The following is a 20978-nucleotide window of genomic DNA, read 5'->3' as shown; positions in this document are numbered from 1 at the left end:
ACTGACAAGAACAGACAACAAAACGAGAAAGAGACCTTTGGCATCACCATTGACTTCAGAAAACGTACCTTGGGCAACATAGACAAAATACAAAAAGTAGAACATTAATACTTCTTCATTTGGCCCTTCTCAACATTGTCTGAAAATAATTATATTTTTTTTACCCAGTTTAATATTTACTATCAAATGCCTGCATAACAGTAAGGCTTGTCACAATCAATAAAGATCCCATGCTACAGATGGCAACTGTGAAGATTACTTATTTTCAGAAGATGATCTTGTATTGCTCTCCCCTATAGGTTATTTCTTACATTTAGGAACACCACTTTAGAGTTGTGCAGCATAGCACAGGAGAAAAGAGAGGTTTGTACTGAACATGGGTTTCAGACAGTCATTAATACAGATGGCAACCGCCTTTAAGGCTGTTTCTGTACGTCCTAGGGCACACTAGAAATTCACCGTCTCAGTTTTACCACTTCTGAAGGAGCAGAATACAACCTGGTCTCTACAATAAGAGACCGTCATTAATTCACATACAGGTCTTCACATTAAAATGACAGAAAACAATGTAGAGGGAAACAATGTTTACAACAGTAACATAAGAATAAAAAAGAAGTAAAAAGCATACTACATCCTCTGATATATATATATACACACACACACACACACACACACAGCGCCAGTCAAACGTTTGGATACACCTACTCATTCAAGGGTTTTAATTTATTTGTACTATTTTCTATATTGTACAATAATAGTGAAGACATCAAAACTATGAAATAACACATATGGAATCATGTAGCAACCAAATAAGTGTTTGAGATTCTTCAAAGTAGCCACCCTTGAAAACAGCTTGGCACACTCTTGGCATTCTCTCCACCAGCTTCATGAGGTTTTCACCTTTTCAATTAACAGGTGTGCCTTGTTAAAAGGTAATTTGTAGAATTGCCTTCTTAATGTGTTTGAGCCAATCAGTTGTGTTGTGACAAGGTAGGGGTGGTATACAGAAGATGGCCCTATTTGGTAAAAGACCAAGTCCATATTATGGCAATAACAGCTCAAATAAGCAAAGAGAAATGACAGTCCATCATTACTTTAAAACATGAAGGTCAGTCAATCCAGGAAATTTAAAGAACCTTGAAAGTTTCTTCAAGTGCAGTAGCAATAACCATCAAGAGCTATGATGAAACTGGCTCTCATGAGGACCGCCACAGGAAAGGAAGACCCAGAGTTACCTCTGCTGCAGAGGATAAGTTCATTAGAGTTACCAGCCACAGAAATGGCAGCCCAAATAAATGCCTCACCGAGTTAAAGTAACACACACATATCAACATCAACTGTTCAGAGGAGACTGTGTGAATCAGGCCTTTATGGTCGAATTGCTGCAAAGAAACCACTAAAAGGACACTGATAAGAAGAGACTTGCTTGGGCCAAGAAACGTGAGCAATGGGCATTTGACCGGTGGAAATCTGTCCTTTGATCTGATAAGTCCAAATGTGAGATTTTGTTCCAACCGCTGTGTCTTTGTGAGACACAGAGTAGGTGAACGGATGATCTCCGCATATGTAGTTCCCACCATAAAGCATGGAGGAGGTGTGATGGTCTGGGGGTGCTTTGCTGTTGACACTGTCAGTGATTTAGAATTCAAGGCACACTTAACCAGCATGGCTACCACAGCATTCTGCAGCGATACGCCATCCCATCTTGTATGCACTTAGTGGGATTGTCATTTGTTTTTCAACAGGACAATGATCCAACACACCTCCCGGCTGTGTAAGGGCAATTTGACCAAGAGTGATGAGTGCTGCATCAGATGACCTGGCCATCACAATCACCCAACCTCAACCCAATTGAGATGATTTGGGATGAGTTGGACCGCAGAGTGAAGGAAAAGCAGCCAACAACTGCTCAGCATGTGGGAACTCCTTCAAGACTGTTGGAAAAGCATTCTAGGTGAAGCTGGTTGAGAGAATGCCAGTTGTGCAAAGCTATATTTGAAGAATCTCAAATATAAACTATAGTTTGATTTGTTTAACACTTTTGTTACTACATGATTCCATGTGTGTTATTTCATAGTTGATGTCTTCACTATTATTCTACAATGTAGAAAATATTAAAAATAAAGAAAAACCTTGAATGAGGTGTCCAAAATTTTGACTAGTACTGTATATAGAGAGCCTTGCAAAAAGTATTCATCCCCTTGGCTTTTTTCTTATTTTGTTGCATAACAACCTGTAATTGGAATTGATTTGATATTATTATTATTAGGATGTCATGTAAATGGACATACAAAAGTTGAAATTGGTGAAGTAAAAAAAAAAAAAAAATACTTCAAAAAATTAAAAAGAATTAAAAACAGGAAAGTGGTGCGTGAATATGTATTCAACCACTTTGCTATGAAGCCCCTAAATATGATCTGGTGCAACCAATTACCTTAAGAAGTCACAATTAGTTCAATAAAGTCCACCTGTGTGCAATCTAAGTGGTGTTGCAGACTCTGGGGCCTTTCAGAACAGGTGTGTGTGTGTGTGTGTGTGTGTGTGTGTGTGTGTGTGTGTGTGTGTGTGTGTGTGTGTGTGTGTGTGTGTGTGTGTGTGTGTGTGTGTGTGTGTGTGTGTGTGTACACATACACCTGTTCTGAAAGGCCCCAGTCTGCAACACCACTAAGCAATTGGCACCATGAGGACCAAGGAACTCTCCAAACAGATCAGGGACAAAGTTGTGGAGAAGTACAGATCAGGGTTGGGCTATAAAAAAATATCCAAAACTTTGAACATCCCACGGAGCACCATTAAATCTTTTTTTTTTTTTAATGGAAAGAATATGGCACCACAACAAACCTGCCAAGAGAGGGCCGCCCTCAAACTCACTAACCAGGTAAGGAGAGCATTAAATCAGAAATGCAACAAGGAGACCAAAGATGACCCTGTGAAGCACCACAGCGGAGATTGGAGTATCTGTCTATAGGACCACTTTAAACCATACACACCGAGCTGGGCTTTACGGAAGAGTGTCCAGAAACGTCTGGTGTTCGCCAAAAGGCATGGGGAGACTCCCCAAACAAATGGTAGAAGGAACTCTGGTCAGATGAGACTAAAATTGAGCTTTTTGGCCACCAAAGAAAATGCTATGTCTAGCGCAAACCCAACACCTCTCATCACCCCGAGAACCCTATCCATGGTGGTGGCGGCATCATGCTGTGGGGATGTTTTTCCATCGGCAGGGAAACTGGTCAGAATTGAAGGAATGACAGATGGCGCTAAATACAGGGGAATTCTTGAGGGAAAGCGGTTTTAGTCTTCCAGAGATTTGAGACTGGGACGGAGGTTCACCTTCCAGGAGAACAATGACCCTAAGCATACGGCTTAAGCGACACTTCAGTGGTTTAAGAGGAAACATTTAAATGTCTTGGGATGGCCTTGTCAAGACCTCAATCTAATTGAGAATCTGTGGTATGACTTAAAGATTGCTGTACACCAGTGGAACCCATCCAACTTGAAGGAGCTTGAGCAGTTTAGCCTTAAATGGGCAACAATCCCAGTGGTTAGATGTGCCAAGCTTATAGAGACATACCCCAAGAGACTTGCAGCTGTAATTGCAGCAAAAGGTGACTCTACAAAGTATTGACTTTGGGGGCATAATGCACGCTCGAGTTCTGTTTGTCTTATTGCTGGTGTGTTTCACAATAAAACACATTTAGCATCTTCAAAGTGGTAGGCATGTTGTGTAAATCAAATGATAAATACAACCTTGAATTAAAATGTATTTTTGGGCAAGGCAACAAAATAGGGAAAATGCCAAGGGGGTGAATACTTTCACAAGCCACTGTACACACACACACACAATCAATCAATCGTCTATACAGATTTTTTTCCCCCCAGGTAATAAATGAGAACGAAACAGGTCAGACCATGAGTTGCTATTGTTTTGAGACTGAGATGAGACAGTGTAGGCTACAGGCAGTCTTTGCCCTCCTGGGCGTGAGTGAGGCAGGATGTGTGGAAAGGAAAGCACGTTGAGCACCTGGGCAAGCGAGGGAGTAAGGGTTAAGACCTGAGGAGATCTAGGGTAGCAGAAAACTGAGGGAGGGATCCAGCAGCCCGTTGCAGCAGAAGGTCAGCAGTCATTCACTTACACCATTTTCAAATTAACTTTTAGATTTAGTTTTTTGCTTTAAATGGAAAACAATCTCAATTGATATTGAAATTACCAAAACCAAATCAAAACGGTGTAACCTCACTCAGTCCAGCTTTCTAAAAGGCAATCGAAATGAAAGCTAGACAGTCAAGGAGAATCGAAAAGTCCAAAAGCGATGGAAAGAGGTATTTTTAAAAAAAAACACATTCTGACAGAAGAAATATAATCAATTGTACTTGCAGCCCTGCAGACCTCGGCGAAGACCCATGTGGCAAAATGAGTTTGACTCCCCTGGCTTCCACACAAACACACACTTGTACATGTGGCCATAAACACTTCTCGACCCTTCATGCCCGTCTCTGAAGCACTGAAAGCGTTGGGACGAACCCTCCATCTCTCACTCAGTCGTTAGTAGACTTGCAAAATCCTGGTTGGAGGATTCCGGATTTCCTCCTTATTCCCTCCGGATTCCACATTTCCTCCAAACTGGATTTTCGGATAACCAGGGAATTTATTGAAAGTTCCCAGAATTTTGCAACCTTAGTAGTCCGTACAGTAAAGTCAGTGGAGTTGCATGGTTTCTCTGCTTCCAAGTCGGAGAAGGTTGAGAGACAGCACATCAATATTGATTCCACCACCACCAGGCCAATGATCAGCAGCAAAAAAGTCTATTGGAGGAATAATGTAGAATTATCCAGAGGTGACATATGGTAAGGCCATCTTACGCTGAGAGACAGGCCACTGAAATAACTTAACCATTCAACCACGCTCCCTGATGGGGGCCATGGCACGCACACACGGAAGTAAACCTACAAAAATAAATACCCAAAAATGTGTCTTGTCACAGAACAGTTTGTCAGTCAAGTTTTTCCTCTTCGGTAATTTTTTTGGTATTTTTCCTGGGTGTTTTTTCTAGGAAGGTAATATTAATTGGTTTCCAGCATGCGGTGTTGGGCAGTGAGGGTGAATGTGGAGGGCTAGAGATCTTGGTAAGACAGGTAGGAGCTTATGCGGGGCGGGATAGGCAGCGTCTGCACCTGCTGGGTGGACATGACCCGTCGTAGTGCCATGCGACATAGGTGCTGCAGGCTGGCAATGCTCTTTGGGCACGCCCAGAAATGCACGCTGCCGTCTCGAGACCTGAGAGAGAGAGAGAGAGAGAGAGAGTTATTTCCAAGTCGATCTATCCCTCACAACAGCACTGAAAAGGTAGGTACTAGGTAGCTGTAGTCTACCTTACAACATTGTTCAAACAGTTGTGTAAGAGACCCCGGTGCCTGGGTGTAACCACCAACATATAGGGGTCGCTGTTCTTCCTACAGCATGCAAGTAAAAAGCTGGAAGACCCGTTTTTGGCAGTACATAAAGTCTTGATTGATCACCTGCCACTTGTCTAAAGACTAGGGTGTGCGCGATTCAAACAGGATTAATCCCCCCCAGTATGTAAACAGACAGAGGTATGGGTGTGTGTGGAGAGGTGTGTGTGTGTGGCAGGGAAGTGTAGGTAAGTATGTAGGAGTGTGTGTGTGCCTCACCCAGCTGCTAGGAAACTCCCGTCAGTAGAGAACGCACAGCAGAGACCGTTAGTGAGGGGGGCGATGGCCTGGGGAGACGTCTCATCAATTGTCCAGAAACGCACCATTCTGGGGAGAGAGGGAGCGACAGACCGAGTTAGTGGGTGTGTACGGGAGGGGAGAGAGGGGGGTTAGCGGGCGTGTGTACGGGGGGTTAGCGGGCGTGTGGGGGGGGTTAGCGGGCGTGTGTACGGGGCGTGTGTAGGGGGGTTGGCGGGCGTGTGTAGGGGGGTTGGCGGGCGTGTGTAGGGGGGTTGGCGGGAGTGTGTACGGGGGGTTGGCGGGAGTGTGTACGGGGGGTTGGCGGGTGTGTATGGGGGTGGCGGGGAGTGTACAGGGAGGGGGGTTGGCGGGAGTGTGTACGGGGGGTTGGCGGGAGTGTGTACGGGGGGTTGGCGGGAGTGTGTACGGGGGGTTGGGGGAGTTAGTGGGTTAGTGGGTGTGGGGAGAGAGGGGAGAAAATAAAGAGGGGCGCTGGTCAGACAGACCACATGGGAACTGCACTAGGGCCTAAACAAGCTGGCTGAAATGCAGCATAAAAACACATGACAACCATGTGAACACTGAACTGTAGGATTCATTCAGATTGTTCCACTTCAGTGGTTTTCTACTTTCAAAGTAAAAAAGGGTGAAGTCAATTCTAAATCAAAGCCATTTATTTTCACTATTCAATAAAACTTCAAATGTTTTCTCTCTCTGAAAATCTCATCGTGGCAGCAACAAAAAAAAAAAATTGTCCGCCATTTTGTCAGGCTCGTTCCTCCTCTCCCTCTAGCACTGCCTTCTCAATGGTAAACACTTAGCAGCCTAACCAATGAAGAGAAGGGCGGGGCTAAGGAGAAAAGGCATCAGCAGTTGATTAATGGCTGTCATGTGAGGGTCATGTGACCAATTCGCAAAGGGGGCCCTGCCTGGCTGCAACAGATATGCTTTCACTCAGACCCATTAAGACTCGTCTCTCTCGCTCTCTCTGCTTCACAGCGCTCTGCTACTGTAGCAAACACGTTTTCATCAGCAGAGACAGAGAGCATGCAGTTTACCGTGTACACTGAAGTGTGACAGCGCAAAAGGGTGTGGTGAAGCAGCTATGGTAAACACAAATATACACCAGCACATGCTCTACACCTGAGGTAGAAGAGAACGCCTTAGAGAGAGGAACAAGTGGACATTAGCTATAAGAATCTCAACCATTTTTAAAGCTGGCTTCCGATGCGCCAGACACGGGCCTCAGGCTTTTTTCTTTACCGGTCGTCAGTGATGCTGGCAATGTGACGCCCGTCGTGACAGAACGCTACAGAGCGTACCCAGCGATCGTTGGCCCCTCCAGCAAAGATGGGCGAGGGGGGGGGAAAGAGGTGCCTGAAGGAGAGAAAAAAACAGACATAAAAAGGTCTTAACATCGTGTCTTTGCTTTGCCTTAGTTCCTGGTGTGTCTGACTTACGCTAGCTCAAGCAGCACAGTGCCCATGTGGGGGTCCCAGATGATGACACGGGTGTCGTAGGAGGCGGTGGCGAGCAAGGCTCCGTCGGGAGAGAACTCACAGGACACCACATCGTTATGGTGACCCTCCAGCTTCCGGATCAGGGAATATTTATCCATATCCCAAAGGAACACCTACAGGAGGAAGAGGTCCATGTTAGAGCCCACGGAATAACACTATGCAGGGACAAGCATTTAAAAGCATGAAATGTAAGAACAGACAGAATCTATATTACAAGTAATTAAATTAAGCCACAAGAAAAAATAAAGCAAGAAATAAACAGAAAATTCATTGTATGCTCAGTGTCATTTTATGGCTTATGTCTTGAACTACAGACCAAACGATGCACCAAATAAATCTCATGCTACTCAAGCAGCAATTCCATGTTATGTTACAAAATGCATGTCTTTGCACATCTGGTTTCTTAACATAGCTGCTAAAATTGTGCTCCATATAAATTGTCATTTCTATGACCGAGGCTAGCATTTAACATTGTAATTAGATATGTTTTTCGTAATACTAACATTTAGGTCTACAGAAAAATGAGAAAATAAAACAAGTAGTAACTTAAGGTAACATAATGTTACTCCACTGGTTTCCCCTTTGAGTTCTAGTTCACTGTGATTACAATAGACTCGCACCTCCGGCGGAAGCCTACGAAGAGACATGCTGCAAGAGAAAAAAAACATTTGATGGCCAAAAGGTTGACGCCTTTGGACACACACATTTGCAACATCTGCACACAGTTTTCAGCCGTCAGCCACATGGGTTTGAACGATTCTCTGCTCCAGCGAAATGTAGTGCCTGCTCAAGAGCAACATGCCTTGTCGTTTGTTCAAACTTTCAATTCATCAGAACAGATCTAATTCAATTTAAATTCTACAGGAGGCTTTAACAGTGATGTTGAATTTATTTGTAACTTAGAACCAAAACCAAATTGTATAGGCCTATTCAAAACATAACAAGGAGTTCTGCAAACATTGCACTTGAGCAAAGGTGCAACATGTCCGCTAAAGTAGATGAATGCCATTCCACAATCAAGTCAATGGTTTCTGGGGGCTACTTCAGTTCATATTCTCCTACGCCCTCCTCTAGAGTTAGTGTGAAATGAAAGGAATCCAAGTCATGAGGCTACTGCCTGCATTTTAGGCAAGCTGCACCACTCTACAGTTCAGACACAGTTGCCAGTGACTGGATGAGGAAAATCTGCTCCAAAATGGCAGACAGGTACAGTTGCCTCTTGTTTTCTGTAATCTTTTTAGTGAGGCTTTTTAAACATTTCTGTTCAAGCAATTCAGAGTACAGTTCGAATGTATTTTGGATGAGGATTGGTTCAGTGCTAAGGCGAGTGTGAGCAAGTTCAGTCACACTATGAGAGACTGTTCTTCCTCTCCCACTATGGTTCTCTCCCTCGGTTTTAACAGAAAAACATGTGAATGCTAATCAAACATAGGGACATATCCGTGGGGGAGCCGAAATAGGAAAATACTGCCCTTTGGCCAATTATGAGGCAACAGGGAATTCAATAACTAACATCATGGTTTTTTTGACTCCAACATTGTCCATGTTAATTTTGGGACAAAGGCGGACATTTATGGGGATGAAGGCAGTCTGCGGAGCCACAAAGAGTCCTTTCAATTCTCATTTACGCCAACAATGACCTGACCCCTGCACACTAACTCCATTACAAAAGGAGCGGTGCGGCCACAACACAGACGGGTGTGCTGACTGGCCCTTAAATGTGGGCCACAGGAGAGAAGTCAGAAGGACGAGGGAGAACTAAGGCTATCAAACTACAATAACTGATGAGACAAATAAACAATGTAATTCATACAAGTTAGACTGTGGGCAGGCGGCGAGACTGACAAAAATCTACAAACCTAACAAAATGTCAGTTAAGGTGTGCTATAATAGGTAGGGTTTCTAATCAAGTGTGTGTGTGTGGGGGGGGGGGGGTAGAGAGGGACAGTAGGAGGTGAAGGAGAGGGGTAAGGGACTGTGTGGGTAGGAAAGGTTTTTACTTTACTGCCATTTACAATCAAAGTTTCATAACTGATATAAAAGGAGGTACTGCAACAGCGGAGGTAGACAAACATGGAGACAGCAGCACCTACGTATGGGAGACCTTGCGGTCAGGTAGGTGCAAGACTGCCCCCCTGGGCAGGGGCACAGTGCGTCCCAGCCCGGCAGTAGTAGTGGCACTGGTGCCACCAGCCAGCGGCCTGCACCGGCTGCTTTATGTCAGCGCGGCGCTCCCTCCCTTCAAAAACACTCACACCTGCCACCTGTGACAGGGAAAGCAAGACACTTATGGACACACAGCCTAACAACAATCTAGCTGCACCCTGCACAAGGAGGATGGAGCTGACTACAGTAACTAACTACTAGCATGTTGATGCGGTTGTTGCAAAGTATCTGTGACTGAAGCCATAGAGGTCCGATCCCTCACTGGCTGGACAGCCATCTTGGGGACAAAACTTCTTAACCATCTCATTTTCTCCTTATGTAGAATGTATCAAAAAGGAATCAATTTTTTTAATAGAAAATGTCTTTGAATGATTTGAGTCTGCATTTGGGTCATTAAATAAAGCATAGCAATCTGTATCCCCCACTCTAAAACATCAAGTGAACGGTTTAGATTGTAGATCGAGAATAAATACTGGAACTATTACAAATGTGTGATCATGTGTTTAGTCTACATGCATATTAGAATATCAAATATGTTTCAACTTCAAAACAAAGCCAAACCGAACTCCAGCCAGGGTTGTTGAACTATGACACCAAGCATAACGGTCAAGACTCAGTTGATGGGACGGGGGAAGGTGGGAGTGTTTCATTGGTAGGTCATTGAGCATAACTAGACACAAGCAATAGCACACAGAGTAGCAGTTCTCAAAAAGGAGAGTAAGGGGAACAGGTGTACGTACAGATTTACCGGCTCCAACAGAGCAGAGGACTGAGGAGTCTGGTGAGAATGCGCTGCAATAGACCCAGTTCTGATGACTCCGCAACACTTTCACCATGTTACCTACACAGAATCACAGCTGGTTATGACATGTACATTATGGAAAAATGCACACAAATGATTTGCTTAAGAAATTATTGTGATGAAGTCACAGTAACAAAGCTCTGCTGATTATGTTTCCAAAGTTTACAGGATTCTCTGCAAAATGATTATCTATAGGGATAATTTGGCTTTTTTAATTAATGGGCTTAACTAGGGCTGTGATGGTCATGAAATTCTGTCAGATGGAGAATGTCAAGCAAATAACTGCCGGTCTTGCCGTAATTGCTCATGAATTAAAACACACATTTAGAATATCCTGGCTTCCATGCATAGCCTACAAGCAAGCCACTGATGCAGACCTTTGGAACATCTACATTTTTAAAAGTCTAATAAATCCATGTAATATAGCCTACATCACAATAAATCCATTATTTTAGACAAGTGTGAAGAAACATAAGAAAATGCAGTCTATATCAGAAGAATAGCCTACTCTTGGACCTGGGCCAAATGTATCATTATTCTCTGTTCATGTGAGCTTAGAATGCAAGCAGGGGGTGTGGGGCCTTTCAAGGTGGAACCGCCAGCAGCAGTAGCAAATTCCACTGGAACAAAGGGAACTCATCACATGCTACCTACTTCAGCAGCTTAATATTTGTGGATGTGTATTAGCTCAACACTCAAAAACGACATTTGCATGCATCAGTGTGGCTTGCTGGCAGAGCTGTACAAAGCTATGTAAATAACCCCGAAAAACAGTTTCAGTTCCAAGATAATAAAACTGAGTCAAGCTAAATCAAAAGCCGTTCCTCAGGACTCCGTGTTCTTACCGTCATCTTTCAGGTCCCAGACCCTCAGGGTTTTGTCTCTGGATGCCGATACCAGCATGAGGCTGCCGTCAGGGGCGAAAGTCAGGTCTCGCACTATATCTGTATGGTCCATGAGATTGAGCAACAGCTTTCCTGTAAAGGCAAACAACCCCAGAGTTAATAATAAAACTAAATTAGACCAATGAGTGTGGGTTCCTCACCCATGTGCAAAGTAACGAGGGCACTGTCAGTTTATATAGAGGCACAGAATTTATATAGAAATACAAAAATATAGAGATTGAGTAAAGACAGAATTTAAGAGGGGGAAAGAAAGAGGGCGGTCACAAATGCAATCTCCATGTAACTACTAGATCCACCGACTGGGCTTTCTTCTCTCAATCTGATGAGGTAGAGCCTTGGAGAGCTCTATTTCAAAGGCTGGGCCTGGTGTTCACAGTCAGAGTGGCATGGGATACCCTCTGGGTAGACTGACATAGAATAAGTGCAATCAAAGTAATCCAGACTTAATCCCGGCAATTTGTTGCTTCCTGATACGCAGTCCCAACACTGGTTACATTGAGGGGAGGATGGGACTCAATTACAGTAGTTATTCTCAAATAGTCTGCCAACAGTCGACTGACTCCGAATTGGGGTATAATAATCTATTATAATAGTTATCACAATAACCCCCAATTGGAGTAAACTAATCAAAACAATTAGGGTAAGGGTGGTGGGGTTTGGAGAATATATATTATTATTTATTGAATAAAAACATTTGTAAGCGTGACATTCTGACATCAATCAAGATCACCAGTTCACTTTATCCCCTGACTGTCTATGGTCTCTAGGCTTTGTTTCCTGTCCTCCATGGTGAGCCAAAGGGGAAAACAAACTATTAAATCCTGGGCTACTGTATAATCTATCCATCTTTTATTTTTATAGTCATGACACACACCAGACCACAGTAGCCCAGATATAGACGCTCATCAGCACAGCAGAAAATGGCAACATGGCTCTGGGACTGGCCCCTGACAACTATATCTCCACCCAATTGCAACACAGCCCAGCTAGCGGTTAACTGTAAATCATTGGTTGACATGGTGATATCCCAGTACACACCCTCTCACCAATCAAGTCATACTCTGTGGAGATTACCATTTACCCACACAGAAGTTGGCCAAATACTTTGACTAGGGCATTCTATTTGTCCTTTGTACATACGTAGGCATTAACATAGTGTTTCTGGTAGATACATTTTCAAAGGCAGGTTTAAAGGGTATGTAGGTGTTTGAGAGAGAGAACTAGGAGAGCAGGGAGCCTGGCAGGGTTGGGACATCAGCACTGTGATGGCAGCAGCAAGAGAGAGTCCGTGGTCAAACATCATCCATCAGGTTTGTCAGTTAAAAAAAAAAAAAAAAAAAAAAACTGGGAGCAGGACAGGAGGCCCAAGCTAACAACCAGCAGGGCTAAAACAAACGTCAACACGTTATATAACCCACTGACTCTGCAACACACAGATCACAAAACAGGATGCCAGCTAGAAGTGGGTGTGTAGATGACGTGATGGGTAGAAGGCAATGGCAACCTGGTTTCCCATCGAACAGAACAATGAGCATTCTCTTGGCTGTTCTATTAGAATAAAACTCCTTTTATAGCCCTGTGTGCATCAGGAAGACTTAGGTAACCCTACTGGGATAGGGTTACATCTACTCTCTTTAATGACAGGCTGCTTAAAAGATTACCCAAAAATCCTGCATCTGTGCAACGGGTCGATGTAACAGCAATCATGTGTATGATCCCCAGCGTTTCCCCCATATTCATTTACATCGTTGCCGACCACTTCAGAAATTATGGAGAAAAAAAAAATATGGATCAAAAATAATATCATCTTTGAGAACCTAGAATCACCCAAATAAAAATACATATCATGGCATGGGGGGGCACTGACTTATGTTTGAGTCACTCAGATAGCATAAGAACGCAACATAAACCAGAGCAAAACATGAATAATTGCAGGAAAGTAGCTTTAAAACTGCAATTTCTTCTCAGCTCAATGAGTGTAGAAATGCAGAAAAGTAGCCTTCATTTTCTTTATCAAATTTCCTCTGCCCATGACAAAATGTGTATAATTGCATGAAATGCCCTTAAAAACAGCAAAAACATCTGTGGCCAAGGGGGCCTCTAAATAATAAGCCCAATTTTGATAAAGAAAAAACCCCGGAGTGACAAGTATATTTGTAGCATTTAATGCATTCAAAGTCTTTTGGGGGTATTCCCATTAGGTAAATATTAATTTAAAGCCACTATGCCACTCAGTTGCGCAAATACAGTGGGGCAAAAAAGTATTTAGTCAGCCACCAATTGTGCAAGTTCTCCCACTTAAAAAGATTAGAGGCCTGTAATTCTCGTCATGGGTACACTTCAACTATGACCGACAAAATAAGAAAAAAAATACAGAATATAACATTGTAGGATTTTTAATGAATTTATTTGCAAATTATGGTTGAAAATACATATTTTTTTCTCTCTCATTTTGTCTGTCATAATTGAAGTGTACCTATGATGAAAATTACAGGCCTCTCATCTTTTTAATGTGAGAACTTGCACAATTGGTGGCTGACTAAATACTTTTTTTGCCACACTGTAGGTTCTAGGTTCTAATGCTTTTGAAGGGGAAATTATATTTCAGATCCTGACAACATAATTGAATTTTTTATTTTAGAGTACAATGTCATTTTAAAAAGTCACCAGCAGTGACCTCAGTCATTCTACAGGAAAAAATATCACAGGAGTGCCGACTCCCCCAACACTGCTGCTGTAAAGAATACTAGGGGAAACACAGCACGGCCAGTGATATTATAAAACCCTTAATTCCATTTAGGACACGACTGGCGAGCTAGCACCAGTTGAGCTCCAGGCAAGAGATAATATGAACTCTCCCCTTCACATAGATGTAAACAGCCACACCAAATTTTGGCCGTGCTGCTTTCAAATATAAGATCTGTGAGAAAGTGAACAAAGGCAGAAGGACGAGGTGGACTTTCTGGAATGAAAACATAGTCCAGGATTTGTGTGGAGAAAGTTGGTCCGATAAACCCACCTATGAGGCTTCAACTTCCTCGCTACTGAGAACAGGCATGCTGATTCTATAACTTGCATTGGTACATGGAACTAGGAATGATGCACTGTGAAAACAGAAGAGTACAGCTGGTTGTGATGTTTGTTTGATCAGGTTCTCACCAGTATAGACGTCCCAGATCTTGATGCGTCCGTTGTTGAGGCCCGTGGCAAGCAGCAGCTGGTCCTGACCGAACTTGAAGCGGTGCCACTCGATGTTGACGCAGCGACTCTGCTTCTCTGGCACTGACGAGCCAAAGGCCAGGCCCCACACGATGTCACCGCAGTCGATGGTGTGCTCCCTGGGCTCACCCACTGGCACCACTGTTCCACCCTCGCTGTCCTGCCGCGACAAACGCCGAGTGCCTGCTCTGTTGGAGCCTTCCCCACCACTGGAGAGTGGGATAGAAGGAGAGGGGTAATGTGGAAAGATGGGGAGCAAGATGGAGAGTTCAGAGAAAGAAAGGGAACAGAAATGGAAGACAGTGAAATGAGGGTAATGGAGGGAAAGGAGGGAGAAAGATGAGTTACAGGTTGGCCTACAGTGCAATTGTCACATTCATTTTTAATGTAACAAACCTGAATTAAATTGATCTAGGTGCCAAAAAGCTAAAAAGAAACAATGCACATTCAAGAGGAGAGCACTAAGTGGTGAGACGGTTGGCTAACATGTTCCATAAGTTGTCATATTGTTAAGAACGATATTATGATGATGATTATTCCCAATTGGAATTTGGCCTCCAGGTACTCTCTCAAAGTGCAGAGGTCACCATAAAGCAGGTCTTCGTAACTGATATCTGGGCCCTTGAGCCATAAGAATCAGCCATTAGTGTCAAATGTATAGTCTATTGAACCACTAGGTCTCAGCCTTGATCTAATGTTGTGACCCAGGGCAGGATGAGACAATGAACAGATTAGTATTTTGGTCTGCCGTGGAGAGAGAGAGATTTGCTGCTGACTTCTTAGAGCAGCCTTTCTCAAACCCTGGTCCGTGGACCGGTGCCGGTCTGTGGAGGAATGCTTGCCGGTATGCAGAATAAGTTAATTAAAAAGAAATACTTGCCATAGGCCTATTTGCACAATGGGCTGAACTATGCATACTGCAGTCTAGGTTGAGGACAGGATACAGTGCATTCAGAAAGTATTCAGACACCTAGACTTTTTCCACATTGTTAAGTTAAAGCCTTATTCTAAAATAGATATATCAATATATTATACACTGCTCAAAAAACTAAAGAGAACGCTTAAACAACACAATGTAATGGTGGACCCATCTATGTGAAGCTAGCCACAATAAGGATTAGCCACAATAGTGGAATTTGCAGTTAGCCTTCAAAATAAAAGGAGAATGAATGCAAATAGCAGAATTATGCATCACTGTCAATGACAATTTTATTTTGAATGCAAACCGCAAATTCCACTATTTTGCCTAATCCTTATTGTGGCTAACTTCAAAACACAACCCGGTCCGTTCGAGCTTCACTAGCCAGATGAAGCTAGCCGGCTGCTTATAACATTAGCTTTGGGCAACAGGGTTAAGCAGCTTGCTAGCCATTTATTTTCATGAACTGAAGTTCAATGTCAACAAGAGAACAACAATACTTACAAGGATTCCGAAATCACTGCTAATAAGGAAAATGACTGCAGTTTCTACTGGTCATTGTTTTCAGGCTGATTGTATTGGTGCTAGCTAGGCACCAAGCTAAAGCTAGCCATCCCAGAAGTTGCAGTCAAACAAATGATGCTTTACTACCAACGCGGCATTGTAAACACATTATTTGTGACCGATGTTTGCAGACTTTTGTACAGCTTTGACAGTGCCAGTGTATATTTGTTGTGTTTTTTTTTAAAATTAACTTTACCCCAATTTCGTGGTATCCAATTGCACTACGCCCGGCCCGCCACAGGAGTCGCTGGTGCTCGATGAGACAAGGATATCCCTACCGGCCAACCCCTCCCTAACCCGGACAACGCCCCACGGTCCTCCCGGTTGCGGCCGGTTACGACAGAGCCTGGGCGCGAACCCAGAGTCTCTGGTGGCACAGCGCCCTTAACCACTGTGCCACCCGGGAGGCCCATAGTATGCATGTGGTGAAGCTAATAGCAGTGACTATATTACTGTGTAGCCCCGGTAGGGCAACATCTGAAAAATAGCACAATTGTTAGTGTGTACCAGTGCCCAACCAGTCAGTGAAAGCCAACACATGGTCTTGGCTTTAATGGATTTCACAATGTTATATTTTATTGTTTTGTCAATTATAGAGAGGCAGCCCCTGAAGAAAGCCCAGAGAGAGAGAGAGACACCGACAAACCATGAAGAAAGTAAAGTAAATATGTAATTCAATTTAGTGTAAAGTAAAAAATAAATGAAATACAATGTTTTTATAAAGAAAAAGGAACAGTTAATTATTTTTTTTACCAAAGCGGTCACCAGGGGAAGAAGGCCATGCCTTGCTGGTCCGAAAGTCTGAGAAAGGCTTTCAGAGGAGCAGGTCTGTTTCTCTCATATGCATATCTTTGTCTATTAAACATTTAATTATAGAAGTTGTTGGCCTTATATTTTGCATCTTGCACACCTTGACCAGTTTTCAATTTCTAACAATATCTCTATTAGACAGGACTTGCCTAAACCATTCTGGCCTGGTTAACACAACACCCAATAGGCAAGACAAAACAGTGTACAACATGTCTACAAGCTGAAAAGATTCTGGGGGCATCGCACGACATTATTGTGTGGAAAAAGAGCCAGCTCTGCAGAAAGACAACTGATAATACACTCCACCGCACACTGACCTCTGTTTCCTCCTCATAGGGAGGGATAGCACATATAATGAACTACTAGAATATTCTAGAAAGAGACCAATAACAACTAGAACTGTAAACAACAATTTGGACTATCAGAATCTAGAATGAATTTCAAGTTCTGTGGTGTTATAGAATGTTGTGGATATTAGAAATCAGATTGGATGCACCTATGATTTAGTCTGGAGGACACCTAACTCAAAGTCCTCCCGACTTCAGAGTCTGTAAAAGCTATGTTGATGTTGTCAGCACGATGCGTCAATAACGGAGGCTGTGCTTTTTAAATGATTTGTTCTCCTCTGTCTTTCTCACTCAAACACCCACACAGACAGCCACCTACAGTCCCTGAGCATTTATCATTCCCTTCTAATACAACTGTTAGATTTAAGCCCAAACAATGAGAGGTATCAACCCCCAAACAAAAAAAGTCAGAACCAATAAAAATTCAGCAAGAATTAAGCACAACTCTGCGCAAATAATGCATTCGCAACAGCATCCTCTCCACACCAGTATGTCAGCGCTACATCTCTGACCATGTGAGCCACGTCAGCAAGGCTACCGAGGCCTATGACTCAAATAGGATGTATCCATGAAATAATGGCAAAGTGCATTTACAGCCCTCAACATTGTTTTAGTATTGATTTGATGTGTCATTGTTTACAGAAGGGTTTACAGGCAGAAATGTAGAAGTTGACTTCATGGCAGTAAACCTTACATTATTTTACAACATAAGGACATAGTAATAAAACCCTAAGCTGCTATGTTTTGCTTTCTCTTGCCAAAGACAAGACCGCCGTTGTACAAGTTTGACTGCATTTTAAAGCAGCTTTTGCACCGGGCCAAAATGATAACGCAAGTCCCTTGAGTATATTTCCACTCCCGAATAGCAAGAAGCAGTGTTCTTTCCTCCAACTTAGTTTACCCAAAACTCCCCATTGATGAAAGTCCACTCTACGTTACCAACAATCCATTGTTGCTTTAAAAAAAATAGACTCTAGTACAGAACGTTAAGATATTCAAGCAAAACAAAAGTACATATTGTAAGAAGCACTAGGAGACAGGAAGCAACAATAACTAAAAATATGGCATTCTGAAGAGAAATCTCAATAAAGGACCCATCTGTTGACTGCACGATTGTTTGGGCTACAATGGGACTTTTTTCAAACCCCGTTTCACCCTGCAGTGGCCTTTGTACGTGTGCAGTAAGGTGAGATGTATCAGTGCGACCTGTGGAGTGGAGGGGCGCTGAAAGGTCCTTAAAACCGGCAGACAATGTAACCGGCAAGGCAGCCGCCAAACGAATACCCAGTGGGCACCAGCAACACACCAGCCACATTCATCGTCTCTCTTGCGCCCCTGCCCTCTGCTGCTGTCTCTGCCAAATAGGACTCCACATCAATCAGTGCATTTATTGCACAGGATATTCAGAAACATCATGGTTGAATTTCAAAACTCAAAGGAATTGTTGCCTCTATAGGCCTCCCTCAAAATGTAAACAGACCTTTAAAGTAGGGCCTAACCATTTGTTTTATGTGGATAGACCTAGTACATGTACTTACAAATTCTTCAGGCATTTTGACCAGGGAACGAGCCTCACGATGCGATGCCCTTGAGACCAAGCGAAGTAAGAACCATCAGGTGCAAAGGCTACAGTCCAGGTCTCTCGCCCAGACTTCTGGTCAAAGGGAGCAACAGGCACTAAAAGTTCACCGATGAACTTAGCCTTACCTTAAAACAGAAACAAGAGACCAGTCTAGGATTGAAAGCAGAAATAACATAATGACATGGTGCTTGTGAGCAACATCTGAATGACTGTAGAAAAAATGCTTCAGGCCCAACTGACCATAGCCTGTTGGAACCAGCCTGAATGCTGCATTTATCATTCTATTACACAAGCCTGGACGCTGCAGTCATCAATCTATTTCACTTCATAGTGAAATAAAATTAACACCGATCAGGCTGGTTCCAACAGGCTCAGCTGACCTCTGGTGTAGCTGGATATGAATGTTCAATGTCAGAACAGATGCTTAAAATTATTTTTACTGAGAGATTGAGTCAAGACTGTTATTTGACAGAATTAGAAATGTAAACGAATGAGAATGAAGTTGGCTATAATACACAACATATTATTAGTCCAAGAAACGCATTTTAACTGGGTACCGTAAACATATGGTTGGCCAAGTAAATGAGACAACCTATATCACGGGTTTTTACGCAAAAGTGTTGCATCAAAACACCAGTTGTATAAAACATCTAGCGTGCGTAAGATATCAGTGCGTTCCCCCGACTAGTGAGGAATGAGTCATACTGAAGAAACGTAGTTATCACCACCACAGAAGGACATGGAAAACAAAAGTGTGCCGACTGCTCGCGCTGTGTGTGGCCGCAAAGTTTCTACCATACCGTCTTTGGTGTGGGGCCACGGAGCATAATCGGTGGGGGCATGGTGAATATGGGACAGGCGGGTTAGTGTGCGAGTCTAGTTAAAAGGATATCATTTATGGAAAAAACGACTTGACCTATAAAATACATAAAGTAAGACAACTTATGGCGTCATCGACAGATAAAAGGTGTAAAATAGTAGCCAGCTAATACATATTAACTAGCTAGCTGAATATTCAAACAGTCAACCCCTCCCCAAAACACAACAGAGCAAGATAGTGAAAAGAATCTCAACTTACCTATTTCATTTTCATTTACAGAACCTGGGAAGCTTGCCATCTAAATAGAAACCGGATCCGTGGAGAAATGCCTATTGGTTTAATAACAAAGGTTTTTTGGGGAAATAAACAAAAAAGGTAGCTAGCTGCTAATTTTAATATCGCGTGAGCCCAAAAAAATCTTATTATTTTTCTAAATATCTTCTTGCAATCCGTGTGCAGACTAGGTTTTGATAAATTCAGCTGGATGTCTACAATCTGCGTTTATTAAAATCGACGAAATTACTGAGTTACAGCACACCACTGAATAGAGACAACGGCGAAATACAATGGCTGAGGCGTAGACTAGATGGCATCTTTTCATTCTATAGGGGAGGTCTCTCTGATTGGGACGTTTCCGTCAAACGTCATCACAGTTACCAAGGTGATAAAATGGCACCGCCCCTTAATTTGTAAGCGTTTTCAAGTTTTCCCTCTCATTTATCACCATTGATATACAGTATTTCACTCTTATTGTGCACCGTCCTTTTGCAACGGCAAATAGTATATATCACAAATATATTATATTTCCAACTTGAACTATTTTTTTCTGTTGAAGCTTAAAGCTGTGGGGAGGGGGACAACAGTCAATTTTGCATAATTTACATTGGGGGATGGGACACAACACGACATGACACGTTTGTGTCAATGGTCACGTGACCTTTACCATTCATAAACAAGAATGTCACAATACCAAAGATAGTTTATACTGCACCTATATTCCTTTCTGACTGTAACAAGAAAGATGTGTGCAACCGGTGCATTATAGTATCTATTCCCAACATGTTTTGTCTTAGCTAGAAACATTTCACTTCAAATCTAGCACACAAGAGTCCTAGGTCTTTCTCTTTCTTCAGAAAGATAGGCCTCACCAGGAGCCTGACGTTGAGCGATAACAGTCATTTTCATGAGTCAGTTGTGACAATCTTGTGTAAGGGATTTATAGAAATGCATAGTCACTTTAATAACTATACCTACATGGTGCATGTGACAAATACAATTTGATTTGATTTGAAACAACTTTAATGAAAAGGGATGTTAATAAATCTTTACAAATGTAACACAATCACATCAGACAGGGTACAACACAACTTGATTACTTCAATAGCTATAAGAAACTTTCTTAAAGTGTAAGAAAAATCTGATACGGAAAACAATTTTGAGTAAAACAATCACCTAAAGAACCTTAAACATATTTTGTGGGGAGAAACTGGCTTCTGACCTTGTCCTTCCAAAATATGACACAAACAAACACATTTTGAATCATACAAATTCTGAAGTTCTATAAATGTATTTCAGTTTTGATAATGAGCGACACTTGTCATATGTTTGACCTACATTGACTGGTAGGATT

At 42.6% G+C, this 20978-nt stretch overlaps 1 protein-coding gene across 1 annotated transcript; it reads right to left on the bottom strand.

The window, feature by feature from the left end:
* Window positions 1-3238: 3238 nt before the first annotated feature.
* LOC123992633 (WD repeat and SOCS box-containing protein 1-like) lies at window positions 3239-19942 on the bottom strand. The gene is made up of 9 exons (XM_046293938.1): window positions 19607-19942; window positions 18485-18653; window positions 14247-14515; window positions 11028-11159; window positions 10121-10221; window positions 7155-7327; window positions 6958-7071; window positions 5674-5781; window positions 3239-5278 (listed from the first exon to the last, which is right to left on the bottom strand). The coding sequence occupies exons 1-9, from the start codon at window positions 19644-19646 to the stop codon at window positions 5116-5118; spliced, it is 1269 nt and encodes a 422-aa protein (XP_046149894.1). The 5' UTR covers window positions 19647-19942; the 3' UTR covers window positions 3239-5115.
* Between the last annotated feature and the right edge of the window lie 1036 nt (window positions 19943-20978).

This window comes from Oncorhynchus gorbuscha, linkage group LG13 (assembly GCF_021184085.1).
Source record: "Oncorhynchus gorbuscha isolate QuinsamMale2020 ecotype Even-year linkage group LG13, OgorEven_v1.0, whole genome shotgun sequence".
Taxonomy (NCBI): domain Eukaryota; kingdom Metazoa; phylum Chordata; class Actinopteri; order Salmoniformes; family Salmonidae; genus Oncorhynchus; species Oncorhynchus gorbuscha.
The sequence above is the reverse complement of the archived record's forward strand: the minus strand, read 5'-3'. Positions and strand labels throughout refer to the sequence as shown.

Bases quoted from the DNA above. Each gene is read 5' to 3' on its own strand.
- LOC123992633 (XM_046293938.1), bottom strand. From the start codon at position 19,646: ATGGCAAGCTTCCCAGGTTCTGTAAATGAAAATGAAATAG. The intron at 14,516-18,484 runs GTAAGTACATGT...CCCACTCTCCAG, and splicing joins TCAAAATGCCTGAAGAATTT to TGGTGGGGAAGGCTCCAACA. The intron at 5,279-5,673 runs GTGAGGCACACA...TCTCTCTCTCAG, and splicing joins GGGAGTTTCCTAGCAGCTGG to GTCTCGAGACGGCAGCGTGC.